We start from the raw sequence: 18,963 nt of genomic DNA, 5'->3' as shown, positions 1-18,963 counted from the left end.
AGGGGCTCTAGCTGCCGTTGCCTTTGTTGGAGAAGAGGCTGGCATTGTTGGTGAAGAGACGGCGTTGGTGGTTTTTGCGTGACCCTTGCGAATGACAAAGGGCAGGTATGAGTCGACGGCGAGGTCGCAGTGCCACCGATGGAAGACAACCCGTTAGAAGTGCCTCTCGTCCTCATCATGGTAGAAGCTAATGACGTTAGCCAGTTGGAGGCATACCACCATACGGCGGTCCTTGAGAACTCGCCCGTGACCTGCTGATGGTCATCGACGAAGACATGGAGGTTCTTGCTTTCTTATTGAGCTCGGCCTTGAGCTTGCACGCCGCAGCCGCATGCGTCGCTGAGGTAGGCCTTGACGGCGAGGAAGAAGTCGTTGCGCTAAAAGCACTCTGCGCCATACTCGGAGATGGTGATACCGAGGTAGGGGTTGAATCAGGCGGTGAGCTCGGCGGTCCAGGTGGAGAGGTAGAGCCGTAGAGGCAGAAGGTCGGGGGACGTGGAGTAGAGGAAGATGACGATCGGGAGTGCCGATCCGAGCCCCGCCCACCTCTCCACCACCACCGCCGCCATGGCCGGTGGTGGAGCTCCTCTCGATATCGTGTGTTGATGGAAAGCCGTAGTAACCTGGACTAGACTGGACATGCGTGTAAGTATTGCGTATATAATGCCAGTGACTGTGATTCGTGTGGTGATTTTCTTAGGTTGAAGCTTAGCTAAGCACGTGTAGTCGTCGTTGTTGGCGCCGGAGCAGGTGAGGAGAGAACCGGCGGGCATGGATGCAATGGCAAATGCAGAGTTGGCTAGCTCAGTTTGTAGGCAACCAGATGCGTCAAGATTCCGATTGTCAATTGCATCTTGTCACTTTTTTAGATGATTGATTGGTTGCATCTTGTCACAATAGGTAGTATAATTAATTTGCATGTGTATAATACTAAGATAGTAGCTTTGAAAGTGATGAGGGATCGATGCATGAGGTCGGCAGGTGACATGCATGGTGCTCAGTCGTCGGCGAGACGAAGCATGCAATACTTTTCTTCGTGTATGTTTATTGTCTAGAGATAGAAGACGACATGCAGAGGCAGAGATGACTTGATGGCACGACGGCGGCGACGACGGAGATGGTTCAGGTTTGCTGCGCGTAGGATTTGCTTGGAGTGGTTTGGTCAGGGGACGCGATGGAGGAGTTGAGGGCTGAAGAGGAGGTGGCCCAGCGAGCGTTTAGCTGCCGCTCGGCCGGGAACGAGCACACCGCTCGGTTCGCCGTGTGCGTTTTAGTACCACACCGTCCTAGAGCAAAATTAGTACCACACCGCTCGCATTGGAGCGTACTTCGCGGTCTAAATAGTCTGGTAGCGACGCACGTCTCGCCGATGACGCAAAGCATATACACCAGCTTGCTGGTCCAGGGTCTGTCGAGGCAAAAAGCAGTCATAACATACCTCTGGCCGGGCCAGGCCGATTTTTTTTCAAAACTATGTTATTTTTTGTAGCAATTTCGGAAACTATAGCGTAGAATGAAAAAAACGCAAAACTAGTAGCCCGTCGGCCAGGAGTGGGCCGAAAAGGCAGTTTTCGGCCAGGGTGTGGCCGAAGTAGGCTTTTCGGCCGCGGTTGGGCCGAAAACTCGTTGTTGGCGGGGGGGCCGGCCGAAAATAGTAGCTTCGGGTGCCAGGAGGCCGAACTGGGCCGTTTTCGGCCCACCGGTGACCGAAGCTAGCCTTTTCGGCCAGGCTTCGACCGAAGAGGTTTTCGGCCAGGTGTAGGCCGAAAAGGTGCGGATAAGCACCGTTCGCCCCTGCGCTGCTGTTCTTCGTTTCCCTTTCTCTCTCTCTCAGTTCTTCTCTGTAGAACTCCCCCCCGCGCCGATCTCCTCCATTTGCCACACATTTGCAAATCCAACCCACAGAATCGGTAGATCATAGCAATCTCCACCGGCCTACGGTGTTATTTTTTGCTATGGGATAGTTTTTGATGTGTAGAGGAGCAGCCATGGTGGGGAGGAGGAGCCATGGTGGAGAGGAGGACGGGTAGTAGGTGGTGGTGACTAGTAGCAGCAGCTGCAGAGGAGGAGGTGGTGAGGAGGAGGAGCAGGTTGGGGGCTGACCGGAGTTGAACCTCCGGTCGTCGGGGGCGGCGTTGTCGTTCTCCGGTGGTGCAAGTACTTCGCGAGGTGGCCGGTGCCGCTGAGTCAAAGAGAGAAGCAAGAAGCGGACACACACTTCGAAGGTATAATCACGTCGTCACAAATATTATGTAAATATTAGCGCATAGTTCGTGTAGCGGATAATATTAGTGTTCGTTGTGAATTTCAGTGTTAATTTAATTTAGGAGGCATTTTAGCGCATAGTTCGTGTAGCGGATAATATTAGTGTATATCATGAATTTTAGTGTTATTATATTTTTGGAGGCATTTTAGCGCATAGTTCGTGTAGCGGATAATATTAGTGTATATTGTGAATTTTAGTGTTAATATATTTCTGGAGGCATTTTAACGCATAGTTCGTGTAGCGGATAAAATTAGTGTATATTGTGATTAATATAGTTTAGTTAGTGTATATAAGTCATATTATGAATTTTAGTGTTAATATATTTTTGGAGGCATTTTAGCGCATAGTTCGTTGTGATTAATGAGAAGATGGCAATGTCTGACAGGTGAAAATGTCTGAATCAGTAAATCTGAATGTTTACTACGGCGCTGGTAATGTTCGATATAATGAGTTGGGGGTTGATCTTAGCGAGTTTAAAAATGGCGTTATGACACTAGCTGACCCGGACAGACTGGACATTAGACAGTTGAAGTACTGGTTGACAACTAGTTTCGGTCTGGATCCTGAAGTATGTTCCGTCAGTATTCATGCATTGTGGACCAAATCTTGTAAAAATGTCAAGTGGGAGTTGATGCCGGTAGATAGGAGCCAGCATTGGTTGTCCCTGTTAAGACGCTGCCGAGACCGAAGAATCCACCCATATGCACTTGTGCAACCTGTGCCGAAGGAGGAGAATACCGTACAACTCCACAGGGGGTATGAACCCGGCCAAGGCAGTGAAGTGGCTAACGAGATTGTTTTATCCGGGTCACAGCCACAAGATGTGGATGCTAGCCAACCGGAGAAAGAGTCAGACTACGTGCCACACAATGTTTGTGGTCCTGATACTGGGCAGAGTAGCCAGTCGATAATATTAGCTGTTTCTGGTTTTGCTGATGGGGATGAGGAAGGGGATGAAATGCAGAGGGTGATGGAGGAAGAGGACGAGGATGGATTGGTGGAGGAACTGGATTCTGAAAATTCTGAGGATGAAGTTGAGGTACCGATTCCTTCTGCATGGGAGCAGGACATATCCACCGGCCTTACGGTGAACGATGGCCATGAGACTCCATGGCAGTATAATCTGAACCAAGTACAAATAGGGGCTATGTTTGATACAAAGAAAAAATTGAAGTATGCGGTGATAAAGTGGGCTATGTCTACGCAGAGGGTTTTCAAGACACACATATCAAGTCCAACAAACTATACCGTGAAATGTGTTGTAACAGGTTGTCCTGGGAAGGTGCACGGTCACGTGCCGAAGTATGACATCCACTGGGTTGTCACCATTGTCGTCCCACATAATTGTGTGAGGACGAACCTGCTGGTGAAGCATCCGAACCTGACTTCAAGTCTCATTGCGCAACTCATGTATACTGAGATAGTAGAGAAGAAAGATATGGAAGCAAAACACATCCAGACAGCAGTGAAGGTCAGATGGAATTATGTCATTGCTTATGGGAAGGCTTGGAGGGCTAAGCAGAAGGCTATGGAGGAAAGGTTTGGGACGTTCTTCGACTCATATGATAATGTTGTCCGTCTCCTGGGCATACTGAAGGAGAGGAATCCGGGCACTTATGTGAACGTACAACACATGAGGTTGCTGAGTATACCAGATTTCAAGGTGTTGAAACGAGTGTTCTTCTCATTTGCTATGTGCATCGAAGCTTTCCGGCATTGTCCTCCTGTTATGTTTGTGGATGGTACATTCCTGACCGGTCAGTATAGAGGGCAAATCCTGACTGCTATTGGTGTGGACGGGAACAATCAAATCATCCCACTTGCCATGGCATTTGTGGAGGGTGAGAACTTTCTCAGCTGGGTTTGGTTCTTCCGCCAAGTGAAAATTGCCATCGTGAAGGACCGACCAAACGTGTGTGTCATTCATGACAGACATGCTGGTATATTGAAGGCCGTGAAGACACTTCGGAATCCAGCAGATGACGAACCAACACCTTGGAGGGACTTGCAGAGCCGGTGGTGCATGCGCCATCTTGGGGCTAATTTTTTCTCACAGTTCAAGAACAAGCGGTTGATGAACTTGTTCAAAAAATTATGCAAGCAGAGCCAGCAGCGGAAATACGAATTTATTTGGTCAAAACTAGATGAGTTTACTAAGAAGCAGGTCCGTGCAAGGAAGAAAATGGAAGAAGATCAGGTTAAATTAGCAGCACTCATCGCGGAGCTAGAGGAGCCAGTTGGTCTTTGTGACTTGCCAGCAATTGACCCTCCTAATACTAAGAGAAAGAAGGGAAGGGCAATAAAGAATTTTTCTGAGTGGATAGAGAAAGAGCCTCCAATGAATTGGTCTTTGCTGCATGACACACATGGAGCTAGGTATGGCCACATGACAACCAATCTTGCAGAGGTGTATAACTTTGTGCTGAGAGGGAATAGAGCATTGCCACTCACAGCTATTGTGGAGGCTGTATTCCATGGCACTTTGAGATATTTCAGAGAAAGGCACGAGTTAGCAAAGAAGCATATTGAAGATAATCAGAACACACCTTATTGTAGCCGTGTCATGGAATACATGGCAAAGAAGATAGAGAAAGCAAAGAAGCACAGTGTCAGACTCATAGGGAATCAAGAAAGGAGGTATGAGGTTCAGCTTCCTACCGATGGTTTTGGTTCTGGAAATGAGGTGAAGACACACGAGGTTAAAATTGGAACGGAATTTTATCCAACGTGTGAGTGTACATGCAACAAACCGAAGTTGCTGCACCTACCTTGCTCTCATGTGTTGGCTGCCTGTGGCCAGATTCAGTTGGATGCTATATCCTTCGTGTCCCCATACTATTTAAAAGAGGCAGTGCTCAACACCTGGACAGGCGAGATGACAGGGTTTAGAGTCGTCGGCAATTTCAACAAGGTAAACGACGGTGAGAGAGTATACATCCCGCATCCAGACCTTCGGCGAACAAGTAGGGGCAGACGAAAGGCCCGTCGCATCCGGAACGATATGGACCAGTCTGAAGCTGGTGGAGCAACCAGACAATGTTTGTTATGCGCGGCTTATGGGCATAGGATGAAATATTGTCCCGACCTGAACAAAGATGGTGCTTCCGCATCGACGAGTGCTTCCACATCGACGGCTGCGACAACAGGAGCAAGAGGCGGACGTGGTCGTGGCAGTCGAGGCCGAAGGGGCGGACGAGGAAGAAATAACTCACAAGCTATATAATGTGCCGTAGTGGGTTTTAATATGTAATATGTCAGGACTATGTTTTAATTTGTAATATGTGAGGACTATGTTTTAATTTGTAATATGTGAGGACTATGTTTTAATATGTAATATGTCAGGACTATGTTTTAATTTGTAATATGTGAGGACTATGTTTTAATATGTAATATGTCAGGACTATGTTTTAATTTGTAATATGTCAGGACTATGTTATAATTTGTGCGGATAATTTGAATTGCAGATATGTCTTCGTATCCGTTGCTTAATGGTAACATCGATAGAAAGCACCGGGGCGCTCTTACGGAAGCGGGCAACAACTTAGACGTGTTGGTCACTCGTACCCCAAAGACTAACTGGCTGATACACGATTCATGGGTTGATAGGTATGTGTGCATATAATGGAGACCATATAATGACTTACTATGTTTGACATACTTTTCATAACCGCTAACAATCTCTTTATTTTGTAGGTTAAGTTGGGCTGGACTTCTACCCTTGGCACGGCTGGTTGAGGGTACATTGGATGAGTGGATTGATGGTCCGGACTTAGATGAGGCAGGTGAACCATTGCAGTTACACAAGAGGCAAGTGAGACGTTTCTCTTACGACAAGTCACTCCTTACCTGCTTAGTAGATAGATGGAGACCAGAAACACATACGTTTCACTTTCCTTGGGGAGAGATGGCGCCTACTTTACAGGATGTGTCTTACTTGTTGGGATTACCTCTGGCCGGTGCTGCCATAGGTCCCTTAGAGGCAGAATCTGGGTGGCAAGCAGCGATGCAGACCCGTTTTTTGGCTGCAGTCCCGACTGCTAGGGCTATAGACAACGATCCTCATGGACCTCTTTTTAGATGGTTGAGCCAGTTTCAGGTAACCATCACGGCCACTTAAACAAATGTTGTTTTTTAGTTGTCTGATGTTCATACAATTATTACGTTTCTATGTAGATTGTCTCGTTAGGACATCCCGACGTTCAGTTGTCGGAGGCTCAGATTGACCGGTCCCTAGAGGCATATATTCTTTGGCTATTCGGCAAGACAATGTTTACGGAGAACCACGTGACCACTGTCGATGCACGACTCATCGGTATTGCACGAGAGATAGCTGACGCACGTTGCCCTGCGGATATTCTACAGAGGAGTTTTGGTTCTGCTGTGTTGGCGGCTACGTACAGAGGCCTGTGCAAAGCTTGCTTGTTGAAGTCTAGAAAATCTAGTCTTGTTGGATGTCCATTATTGTTGCAGCTTTGGTCATACGAGAGGTTCCCTATTGGACGACCCTATGTCTACATTGATAAACCTTTTGGTTTGGAGGACTTAGCTGGGACTTATGTGCCTGCTATCGGCGACTTACCTACTATGGGATCTGTTTGGACACGGCGAGAGGTACTTTTATATTAAGTAACAATTAATTCAATTATTTCTTGCCATTCAATAGTATTACTAATGCTTATTTGTTGTCATGCACAGAGACAGTTTGCGCATACTCAGGTTAGGGGATGCTACCCGTCCTTCATGGCGCAGTTTGATAGTTTGCACGAGGATCAAGTTATTTGGGAGCCATACTCGCCTCAGGCTATATCATCGAGGTACCCAGTTGGGATTTCTGGATTGTGCACTAGAGATCGGCACTTTTGGATGACCAAGGCCAAGTTGGTGTTCGACGTGACGGTTGAGGAGATGTCTCTTCATAGGGTGATGAGACAGTTCGGTCTATATCAAGAGCCTGCGATTCCAGATATTCCACACTTGCCAGACCACGTGCACAAGTAAGTACTAATACTATTTTAGTTGGCAGCTCTGCATTCATAATATACCTAACCATGTATCGCGCATGTCAATCTCAGGGACAGTCGCCTAGGAGGAAACAAGTCCATGACTTATTGGCTTGAGAGCATTACCCCTTACGTTGACGAATGGACTACCGCTGCGACAAATATCTGGGGTGAGGTTCGGCCCTTTAACTGGGAAATGTTTGGGTTGTATCTGCAGCGTTACCGGCATACAACGAGGATCTACTTGGTTCCATCAGCTGCTACTGATCAGATCGAAGCCCCTCTCACCAGCGATATGTACCCAACTGCCTCTGTTGTGGGAACCAGACACCACGCGGTAAATGCCTTGGTTCTCATATGTTAAGTCTTTTGTTAATCTGGACATATTCGCTTGGTTGTCTATTCGTGGTGTCTATCATACAACGAGCATATAATTGGTTCATTCTTTGTGTACAGGGTGACTTGACAGTACAGGCGCGAGAGGAGGTTTCCGCTTTAATGCGGCGCTTTCAGAGGGGAGAAACTATCCCACCGCGAGAGGGCGTCTCATGGTTGAGGCGTCTTGATGACAAGCTACGCGGGATTTACGCAGCTGTTACGTGTAGACGGACTTCGGATGTTGCACTTCCTCCTCCAGCACATCGTCCGCCACGTCCCTCTGTACAACATTCAGAACCACGACCCTCTGTGCACCGTTCAGAACCACGACCCTCTGTGCATCGTGCAGAACCTCATCCTTCACAGCCAGGGAGATCTTCCTGGCATGAGCCACCTCCTTCACAGCCAGGGAGATCTTCCTGGCATGAGCCACCTCCTTCACAGCCAGGGAGCTCTTCCTGGCATGAGCCACCTCCTTCACAGCCAGGGAGCTCTTCCTGGCATGAGCCACCTCCTTCACAGCCAGGGAGCTCTTCCTGGCATGAGCCACCTCCTTCACAGCTAGGGAGCGCTTACTGGCATCAGCAGATGAATCTAGGTAACACTACTCACTACATTCTTTTGAACAGTGTAGTAATCGTTCTTGCATTCTCAGCAGTCACTGATGCTTACTGGTGGTGCTTCGTTCATGCATTTGTATCAATTTTACTTTACCGCAGGCGGCAACCAGTCGCAACCGTTCATGCATTCAGAGCAGTCACCGATCCTTAGTGGTGGTGCTTCGTACTTTGAGGGCGACCGCGAGGATGATGACCAAGCTACAAACATTTATGGCTTCTCGCAGACAGTGTTTCACACTCCACCACCACCACCACCGACGCAGGAGACACAGACCGTGACAGACGAGGTTAACTATGGTCGTGGTTATCGCGAGCCTCGTCCACCGCCTCAGCGCTTATCGCCTTCGGGTCCTCGCCCGAGGAAGACCCAGACTCGTCGTCGTCCCCCGCAGTGATATGCTTATCTATCTATGTATGACTCATTATCTATGTTAGTTTCAGACTATTCGCAGCTGTGTGTCAGTATTTATGTATGAGACATGCTTCATGTATGTGTTACTATCGCACTTGCTTCTATGTGATCAGGAGACATATATTGTTTTATGTATGCGAGACACATATTACTATTAATTCGCATTCTTATTTCAGTTACACTTCCAAATAGACTACAACCGATAATTAAGATACAAGTACATCTGAATTAAACGGTGCGGCTGAACTTGTGCAATACATCTTACATACTACAAAATGAAATTCAGATAGAACATAATGCCCTACAATAATACAATACAAACTAATAATGCAAATACATCTGAATGAAACGGTACAACTGGAATACATCTTACATACTACATGAAGTCATCATCGTCATCCTCCGTTGATGCAGCCCTCTTGCCCTTCGACGATGCGCTCTTCTTGCCTTTCGTCGATGCAGAACTCTTGCCCTTGGTCGATACAGAACTCTTGCCCTTCGCGGATGCATAACTCTTTCCTTTGGACGATGCAGAACTCTTGCCCTTCGACGATGCAGAACCCGGAAGCGGCGGCATGAAGATATCATCGTCGTCCTCGCTCTCCTCAGTCCATAAAATGGATGCTTTTCTGCAGTCCTTCTGAAAGTTTCACTCTTCGGCTCCACCACCTTCTTCCACCTTTCATGCAACCTAAGAAGTTCTTGACGTACCTCCTCATAGGTCCTTTCAGGCCACCCAGACCTACGTAGTTGGTGAGCCAACTCATTCATTATGGTGTCACTACTGGTGAGTTCGTCCCATGGAACTATCCTATTGTCCATCCTGAAATCGGTAGCTAGACTCAGCAGAGTGCTGCTCATCTTAGGGTGAAAACTACGATCGAATGGATAATGGGACATCTCAACTACACTACACTGGAATGCTTATCCACCTCCGCCTGAAGGGGGTTTTATAGATACAGAGGAGAAAATGGCGGGAAAGAATAACTGCGGTATGGCGGGAAAGGGTTGGCGGGAAGGGATTGGCGGGCAAATAAGGCGGGAAGGGATTGGCGGGAAAATAAGGCGGGAACGGATTGGCGGGAAAATAAGGTGGGAAGGGATTGGCGAGAAACGGGTGGCGGAAACATATGACGGGAAGGGGTTGGCGGGAAACGGGTGGCGGGAAGGGGTGGGCGGGAAACGGGTGGCGACAAAATACAATTCAGCATGAGCCATGCAACTTCGGCCTAGGGTTGACCAAAAAGTGACTTTTCGGCCTAGACTTGACCAAAAGTCTATTTCGGGCTAAGTGTGGCCGAAAAGTACTACTTCGGCCTAAGTGTGGCCGAAAAGTACTACTTCGGCCTAGCTATGGCCGAAAAGTACTATTTCGGCCTAGTTGTGGCCGAAAAGTACTACTTCGGCCAAAGATTGGCTGACGGGCTATTAGTTTTGGTTTTTTTTCATTCTACGCTATAGTTTCCGAAATTGCTACAAAAAATAACATAGTTTTGAAAAAAATTCGGCCAGGCCGTGGGCCTGTCACCTTAAGTTGCTGTTAAGTCGTGCATGAGGGGTGCCAGAAATATGAATTGGCGTCAGTCTTTTTTATTTTCTAAGCCTTCACTTTTGATTTTTCAGAATAACAAGATCTATTATAAAAATGGATGATGCTAAGCGCCACGGTCACTGGTTCCACTCTATTGCGCCTGCTGGTCGAGATAGTAACAAAAATAGTAGCCGGTTGCAGCAAAAAAAAGAGCCAATTCCAGCAAAAATTGCCTTGCCGTCGTCGGGTTGAAGCAAAAACATTCCGCCGGCGTTGCCGGGTTGAAACAAAAAGTTTGGTTCGTTCGAGCAAAAAAAAAGTGTCAGTTGTAGCATGTCGACTCCACGCCACCAGAAACGCACCTTGCTCCAGCATCGGTTGCTGCCGGTTGCAGCTCATCAGACCGCCATCTCCAATAATGGCGTCTGCCGGGGTTGCAGCATGCAGCACCGCGTCGGGGGGCGTAGCTCATAACCTGTGTCCTCGAGCTCGTTGGTGCTTGTTGTGCTTGCGACAAGGCCGGGGGAGCACGCGGCGAGCGCGGGGTTGGTCGCAGCAAATCCAGCGCCTGAGGGAGTAGGAGGTGGGCGGTCGTCGACGCTCGACGCGCGGGAGTAGGAGGCGGTCGTCGGCGTGGGAAAGATAGAGATGCGGGTGAGAGAGATAAAGCTAATCGGTTGTGGAGATAATAAGATAGTAGTTGTCAGACACATGATTAGTTTGGATCGAGCAGCCAACCCAAACTTGGGCTGGTGGGCCGTATGCAAATGTTTTCCTACAAAAATTCATCGAAAGTACAAAGTATCTCAAATGTAGTAAGTATTACATCATGGTCTTTGGACCATCGAATCACCAAACATCGCCAGAACGACCCACTGAAACGCCAACTACCCCTCTCCTATGTAAGCCTTTCCTTCTTTTTCAAATGGTTGAACTTCAAGTTCCTAATCACATTAGCTTGAGCAAATTGACGATGCTTCCATAAGCCAGCCTTAAAGACATGCGTGTATGTGTTGCGTATATAATGGCAATAGTTCCTGCGGTGATTTTGCTGAGGTTGAAGCTTAGCTAAGCACTTGTTGTGGTCTTCGTTGGGGCCAAAGCAGGTGAGGAGCTGTACTTTCGATGTAATCCTATATACTTAGAAAGTTCATCCTCACTATGGCATTTATCTTAACATGCAAGCTAGCCACGTCATCAACAGTCCACCTCAGCATCAAGCAAACCTCAAAAACAAATCTTTTCTTTTTGTTACGCTCTTCGTTCCCTTTCCATCTTCTGTAACCTAAGAAACGTATCGTAGTGAAGAGGGCGACACATCTTTCCATAAGATCAGTCCGTAGTGGTTTTCACCGTAAGTATAGGATTTTTGTTGCCCGACCGACCGAGCGCTCACTCTGGCAGCTCCGCCGTCGCCCCCACGAGAATCAAAAGGCAGGCGTGGGTTCTTCCCTCGATCCTGTCCGTCCGTAGGCGTGGGCCGTACGATATGAACCTTTGACCCGGGTGGGAGGTTTCGCATTCGATTCGGCCGGCGTTCACATCCACCGATTCGGCCGTTTCAGTGCTTTCTTTTTCTTTTTTCTTTTTTTTTTGGCGGAAACCGTGTCAGTGCTTTCTATCATGCTCTTTTTCTGTATGATGCGAACGTAGTACGTGAGCCATAGTGTACGCCCGCGTGAGCATCAGATGTTGATCTCCAATTCCAAAAGAGAAAAAAGCACCAGCTGTTTGACACTTTGAAAGCCAATCATGGTAAGCAAAGGAACAGGAACAAAAAATCAAAGCATGTAAGTGCGCGGAAGCAGCTAAGAGCATCTTCAGCCGCGCCCCTAACAGCCCCCCCCCCCCCCCGGCGAATTTTTAGCGCCGGTGGCCGAAAATCGGCCCACTCGCGCCCCCAGGATCTCATTTAGCGCCGGTTTGGGCAAAATTCAGAGCTGGCGATCCCGCCCCGAACCCAAGCGGTCGGGTGTAGTTTGGGCGCGCCGGCACAAGCGAAAAGCGGCGTGGGGCCGCTCTGTCGGCGACAGAAAGCCCTTTTCCCGCTGTTTCCTCCCGCTTCCCCCCCCCCCCCCCCTAGGCTTCCCTCTCTTCTCCATTCCTCCCGCCAAACCCCCGCCTCCTCCCTGCCCTTCCGCCTGCCATGCCGCTGAAGAAATACGTGATGTCGCGTGCCGCGACAGATCCCACAGCCGCCGCAACCGCCCAGCCGAAGCAAAGCAAGCCGAGGGCGCCGCTGTCCAAGCCACCCGGCATGAGCAACGCCGAGTGGAAGGCGGATGTGGAAAGCTGAGAGGCCGTCACCGCCGACAGGCGCAACAGGGCCAAGAAGGCCAGGAAAAAGCGGCGCACGCTGCGGCTGCGGCGGCGGCGGAGCATGCGGCCGAACAAGCGGAGGCGGTGCGCGCGGCGATGATGAATCCACCCGGTGGGCACCGGTACGCGGCCTGGAGCCAGCAAAGCGTCGGCTCTCCGACCGAGTTCTCGTCGTCACCGCACCCATGGAGCATGCTGTCGCCGGGCTATGCCGATGGGGACGCCCATGGTGGCTTCAACCCCAACATCACCTTCCCCCATGGGCGTCCAGTCCAGCGCACGCCCTCGCCTGCTTTCGCCGGCGTGCAGTACCCGCCGTACACGTACTCGCCGCCGGACTACGCAGCCTCACCGACGCCACCTCTTCGCCGCGGCCTCTACTCGCAAGCCACTTCCTCGTCGCATCTCGGCGACGCCGACGCGACGGAGGCTGACATGGAGACATCATCGCAGCCGGCTCGGCTGCCGCCGCCGCTTCCCCCGGATTCACTACCCAGGATGGCTCGCTCGACCTCGGCGACATGGACGACGAGCTCGACTACGGCGAGGAAGAGCCGGAGGAGGAGGAAAGAGGAGGGGGATACGGCGCCGACGAGGAAAGACAAGAAGAAGAAGAAGAAGAAGAAGAAGGCCAAGCCCGGCGAGCCACGCATCAAGCGGGTGTTCAAGGAAGAGGAGTGCCTCGCTGAAGCGTGGAAGGTCGACTGCCTCGACCTGGTCACCGCCACGAACCTGAGCATCGAGACGTATTGGGACTGTATCAAGGCCGAGTTCGACGAGCAGACCCCTACTTCAAAGGCGTGCACATGAAGCGTGGGTCGAAGGCGACGGCGAACCATTGGGGGCTCATCCAAACGGCGTGCAACAAATGGCATGGGATCGTCGAGGAGGTCACGGCTCGCCCGGAGAGCGGCACCAGCGTCAAGGATCAGGTATCGCACACCATCCTTACTACTGCCTTTCGTCGTGTGCGCGCTCTTTCGCCGTGTGCGCTCCGTGCGCGCGGTCTTTCGCCGTGTGCTCTCCGTACGCGCCCTGGCGCGCGCTAGCGCCGACTGATGTTCTTTTCGTTGGCGCAGCTGCTACGCATGTTCGCCATGTTCCCCGATGACAACAGCGACGCAGAGTTCAAGTACCTCCACGTCTTCAAGCGGATCGACAAGTGCGAGAAATGGGCGGCCGTCCGACGCACCCTCGCCAAGGCCAAAGAGACGTACAAGCCGGACTCGCCGACCGCGGGCGCGGCCGACGGGCGCCCGGACGGCAATAAAGGTGCCAAGAAGGCGAAATACGCTGAGTCGGCTGCCGCGCGCGTGCAAGAGTCCATCGAACACCGCCTCGCCGACGCCAAGACCAGGGCCGCCCAGCGAGAAGAGAAAACTGAGGCGAGGTGGGCTGTTTTGATGACGAACAGTGCCATCAAACTCGACTTGCTCCGGACCAACGCCGCTGCAAAACTCAAAGCTCAAGACGCCAAGAAGAGGAACAACGACCTCGCCTTCTTCATGGGCGGCGCTGACATGCTCCAGAGTGGCGATGAGAAGCTCAAGGCGTGGTTCTTGGCGGAGCGCGGCCTCATCCTGAACCAGACCAGCAACGCCGACGCCGCCGCCCAGCCCGACTGATGATGATGCCTCCGCGACTCCCAGCCCCACCAACGATACCTTCGCCGCGCCCAGTAGTAGAGAAGCCACGCCGACCAGCCCGGAAGCCGCGCCGACTCCTCCCAGCACGCATACGCCGATGACAACGCCGCCGAAGGTTGAGCTCGATGTTTGACGTACTTCTTTCCGCGCCCTTCCTTTTTTGTACGCCGAACTACTGCATGTCCTTTTATTTGATCGCCGAACTGTGGCACCAAATCGCAGAACTATTGCGATGATCGCCAAATCACCGAATTATTGCGATGATCGCCGGTTTGTTGTTTTTTTTAGCGGGAACGGTGGAGTTCGAATATGGGGCGTCTTGGGGGGCGGCACCTGGGAACGTGGCTGGGGAGAAACGAACCCCAGGGGCCGATCTAACGCCGGCTCGCCCCTAGGCCGCTCTTTTTCGGCGTCCTGGGGGCCCGAACAGCTGGAGATGCTCTAAGCTACCACTGTTACCGTTACTAGCACAGTCAGCTGTCTCTGTGCACGAACGACCGGCCTTTGCCATTGTCCTCCTCTCTCCCGTCCCAACGGCTACGGAGCTTTGCTTACTTGCTTCCTCGCGATCTCATGCCCTTTACGCCGTCGCCGTCCGTATCCGTCTTTTTTCCACTCTTCCTATTTAGTCCCGCACACCTCCGCTTCCTTCTCCACCCAGCCAGCCATTGCCAATCCCCACCTCCTCACTACCTCAGTGCTCACTCACACTATCACACAAGGCATCTCTTCCTTCCACGTCTCCGGCTCCTACCAATCAGCTCAAGCACACTACCAAGGCAGTCTCCATGGACGCGGTGGAGTCCTCGTCGCCGTTGTCGCTGCGCCACAAGCTGCGGACCGCCGTGTGCGGCTGCTTCGGCTCGCCGTCCTCACCAGGCAGCCACGGGGAGAGGCCGCAAAGTGGTGGCAGGGCCAGGTGGAGGAGGCGCGTGGCGGCCGCGGGGGAGTTCAGGTACGACCCGCTCAGCTACGCGCTCAACTTCGACGACAGCGCGGAAGGAGAGGATGAGGCCTTCCGGTACAGAAACTACAACTCGCGAGCCGTCGCCATCGCCTGAATACCGGTCCTTGTGTAGTTTTTGTCTCTCTGAATTTTGTTTTCTTCTCCCAGCGAGATCGAATTACCTCTGTAAAAGCAGTTTATACAGCCGGGGAAATCGTGTAGCAAGGTAGTGGCAGCCGATACATGTATGTACGTACTGAAAAATTGGTTTGGTCGGCAATCATCTGCCGTCGCCATCCACCATGTGACGAACTGTGAACCAAGGTTACCCTTCAATTGGTTGGTGGCGGGTGGAATCATCTCCCGTCGCCATCCTTTTTTTTTTTGCATTCAAACCGAGAGCTTTATTCAACAAAAGAACTCCTAGCATCATCAGCCAAAAGGCTAGTGAGCAGGAAAGGTGGCCTATCATCACTCCAGCTTTCGGTGACCGTCAATGTGCTAACACGCTTTGCACAAAGATGGGCCGGTACATTGGCTGATCTCATTACATGTTGAATACAAAAATAATCAAAAGAGGAAGCTAGCTCTCCAATTTCTACTAGTACCGGTGCCACAACAGACCGATTATTGTGACGAGAATTCTAGAGGTTCACCACCTCTAGGCAATCGGTTTCCATTATCACATGTGAGAAACCATGAAGCTTGGCAAAGATGACACCATCTCTTAACGCTAGTGTCTCGCCAATGAAAGAATCCGTGACCCCAAGGTGGGGTTTACACCATACACCCAGCAAACCGGTGTTGGAACGGGCAACTCCTCCAGCACCACATTTGTCCGAATCCATGCACATCGCCGCATCAGTGTCGATCTTAATCACACCTGGATCAGGGGGTCTCCATCCATGGCCTGGCAGAACTGCAGCACACGATTGCGGTATCTCCAGGATAGCCAAGTCTTCCTTGATGCGTCGAACAGTAGTAACCGGGTCTAGCCTCTCGCCGTCATGTGTAATTCTATTCCTGGAGTGCCATATCGCCCACATAACGGTGATCATATGCGACCTCTGTACATCCGTGTACTTGTCATCACACAATATGTCTCTCGACCAAGTTCCTGGGTGGAGACATGGCCGGCCTACACCCAACCATGAATACGCCTCAGCCCATAACATCTTTGCGTGCGAGCAATGCACTAAAGCGTGCATTAGATCCTCGTCCATAGCAAAAAAAAACTTTGCATCTTCCAAGTTCTTGCATATGCCTATGCCGTAAGGTGCACTCATCCGGGAGAATTTGTCGTACGACTCTCCACCAGAATACCCGTACTTTAGGCAGAACATTGAGCTTCCAAAGAGGCTTCCACATCTGTCCGTCAGTATTTGAGGTGCTAAGAACCACCCCTTCCTCTAGAGCTAAACACTCGTTGCGAGTCACGAGAGCACGGTACGCAGATTTGACAGAGTAGTTGCCGTTCCTTTCATGGGCCCAAGCAAAAAAATCCTCTCCACCAAATGATGGAGTGGTATATTGAGAATAGCATCAGCTTCTGGAGGGATAAAAACATTCCGAATCAGCTCCCGGCGCCAAGTCCAATTCTCATCATCAATCAACTCGCCAACAGTAGCAAGTGTAGTCCCTCCCGGCATCACCGAAGGACTCAAAGAGTCAAGACCAGGGATCCACTTATCTTCCCAAATCGATATACTCTGGCCGGTACCAACTCTTCTCACTAGCCCGGTCTGTAAATCCTCCCGACCTGCAACGATTGCCCGCCAAACCGCCGATGAGGCTCTCGGCACTGAAGCCTGCATGAACTCACCATCAGGGAAATAACGACCTTCCATGACACGAGCACATAGGGAGTCTGGATTAGTAATGAATCGCCATCCATGTTTCCCTAGAAGAGCCAGATTGAATAGTTCTAAGTCACGAAACCCCATTCCACCCGAAGATTTAGGAGATGCTAGGTTATCCAAGATACCCAGAGCAACGACCGTCTATCAAGAGATCCACTCCACCAAAATTTTGCCATACAAGACGTCAAGTTCTTGCAAACCTTCTTAGTCAGACGACAGCAACTCATGCTAAAAGTGGGGATGGCTTGAATGATAGATTTCAAAAGAGTCTCCCTCCCTGCACATGGTAGCAAGCGCTCGGCCCAACCATACATTTTACTCCTTGCTCTCTCCCCCATGTGTTCAAAAGTTCCGCTGGTGATCCTCCCAACTGCAGTGGGGAGACCCAAGTATCTCTCTGTGAACACCTCCACCAAAATCTGCAGAACTTGTTTCACCTGCACCCTCCTGACTGAAGGTGTATTAGGGGAGAAGAAAATTGCACTTTTATCACGGTTAACTGCCTGCCCAGAGCATGAGGCATAAATGAGCAGAATTTGGTTCAAACGTTCTGCACTTTGCGTTGTTGCACTGATGAAGATGAGACAATCATCAGCAAACAATAAATGATTTACCCATGGCGCTCTGAAGGAAACACGAATCCCTCGATCAAGATGTGGCCCTCCATAGAACTTGACTAGAGACGTAAGTCCTTCTGCGCAGAGTAGAAATAAAAAGGGCGACACTGGGTTCCCTTGCCGAAAACCCCTCGAGGGAGTGAAATATGGTAGTAGCTCGTCATTGACACGGACCGTGAACCAAACCGAAGAAACACATTTCATGATTAGACGAACAAAGTTCAAGCTGAAACCAAGTTTGACCATGATTGCTTCCAGATAATGCCATTCTACGCGGTCGTAAGCTTTCATCATGTCCAACTTGACTGCGCAAGAGTATCCTTTCTTCCTTCTGTTCATCGCATGAACACTCTCGAATGCAACAAGCACATTGTCAATTATCAGGCGACCGGGAATAAAGGCACTTTGCTCCTCTCCCACCACTGTGTCCATCCACTCTTTAAGCCGGTTAGTAATCATTTTGGCAGCAATTTTATAGGGCACTGGACACAAAGAGATGGGACGATATTGTTTAATGGACTGGGGATGTCGTACCTTTGGTATTAACGTAATTGACATATCACTAAACCTTGGTGGAAGTTCCCCTCCATTTACGAAATCAAGGATGGCTGGAACCAGATCATCCTGAATGAGTTCCCAATGCCTCTGGAAAAAACCTGCTATAAATCCATCGACTCCCGGAGCTTTGGACGGCGCCATCTGAAACAAAGCTGTCCGCACCTCGTCGGCCACATACATCTTGTCCAGGGAGCTATTCATCTCCTCGGACACCCGTTCCGGGACGTACTGAAGTAATGTATCCATAGGATTAAAACCTTGGGAAGTATACAGATCTTGATAAAATGACTGAACCTCGGCTTTGTCATCTTCATCCGTCGCACAAATAGAACCATCCTCTCGCTGAAGGTGCGCAATCCGGTTCATCCTCTTCCGTTGAGCTGCTTGAGCCTGGTAGTACTTCGTATCTCTGTCGCCCTCGCGCAGCCAAGGCACTCGTGATCTCTGTCGCATCCACACCTCTTCCTGGCAAAGCGCTTCGCGAAGCTTAATTAGAGTAGCCTTCTCTTCATCAGACGGCCCCCTTCCGACCACCTGTGCACGCAGCAGCTCGAGCTTTTTCTGAAGTTTTTTTTACTGTTTTCGCCAGACACCTAAACTCGCGTGCCCCCCATGTACCCAGCTCCACTTGCATGCAATGCAAAAGTGGCTGATATAGATGCAAGTCCTGTCCTGTATGATTTTGTCGCCACAAATCTGCAAGAATTCTATCATAATCAGCATGGGATTGCCACACGCTTTCATAACGAAACTGTCGTGGTCCTCTTTTATTAATTGCATCACGAGTCTCCACAAGCACAAAGCAATGATC

At 50.4% G+C, this 18,963-nt stretch overlaps 1 protein-coding gene and 1 pseudogene across 1 annotated transcript; one reads left to right on the top strand and one right to left on the bottom strand.

The window, feature by feature from the left end:
• LOC123158540 (AAA-ATPase At3g28580-like) overlaps positions 1-569 on the bottom strand; it is a 42,334-nt pseudogene extending 41,765 nt beyond the window's left edge.
• Positions 570-1,753: 1,184 nt separating this feature from the next.
• Positions 1,754-8,882, top strand: LOC123158539 (uncharacterized). The gene is made up of 9 exons (XM_044576482.1): positions 1,754-2,225; positions 5,731-5,872; positions 5,960-6,362; positions 6,440-6,877; positions 6,968-7,260; positions 7,339-7,603; positions 7,723-8,242; positions 8,364-8,551; positions 8,853-8,882. The coding sequence occupies exons 2-9, from the start codon at positions 5,733-5,735 to the stop codon at positions 8,880-8,882; spliced, it is 2,277 nt and encodes a 758-aa protein (XP_044432417.1). The 5' UTR covers positions 1,754-2,225; positions 5,731-5,732.
• The last annotated feature ends 10,081 nt before the right edge of the window (positions 8,883-18,963 follow it).

The sequence above is a fragment of the Triticum aestivum genome, chromosome 7B (assembly GCF_018294505.1).
Source record: "Triticum aestivum cultivar Chinese Spring chromosome 7B, IWGSC CS RefSeq v2.1, whole genome shotgun sequence".
Taxonomy (NCBI): domain Eukaryota; kingdom Viridiplantae; phylum Streptophyta; class Magnoliopsida; order Poales; family Poaceae; genus Triticum; species Triticum aestivum.
Note: the sequence above shows the minus strand (reverse complement) of the source record. Positions and strands in the feature narration are given on the sequence as shown.

What these genes read in the sequence shown, in the direction of transcription:
- LOC123158539 (XM_044576482.1), top strand. Translation starts at nt 5,733, where the DNA reads ATGTCTTCGTATCCGTTGCTTAATGGTAACATCGATAGAAAGCACCGG. An exon ending in TGGGAACCAGACACCACGCG is followed by an intron (nt 7,604 to 7,722) that starts GTAAATGCCTTG and finishes CTTTGTGTACAG; the next exon opens with GGTGACTTGACAGTACAGGC. An exon ending in GCATCAGCAGATGAATCTAG is followed by an intron (nt 8,243 to 8,363) that starts GTAACACTACTC and finishes ACTTTACCGCAG; the next exon opens with GCGGCAACCAGTCGCAACCG.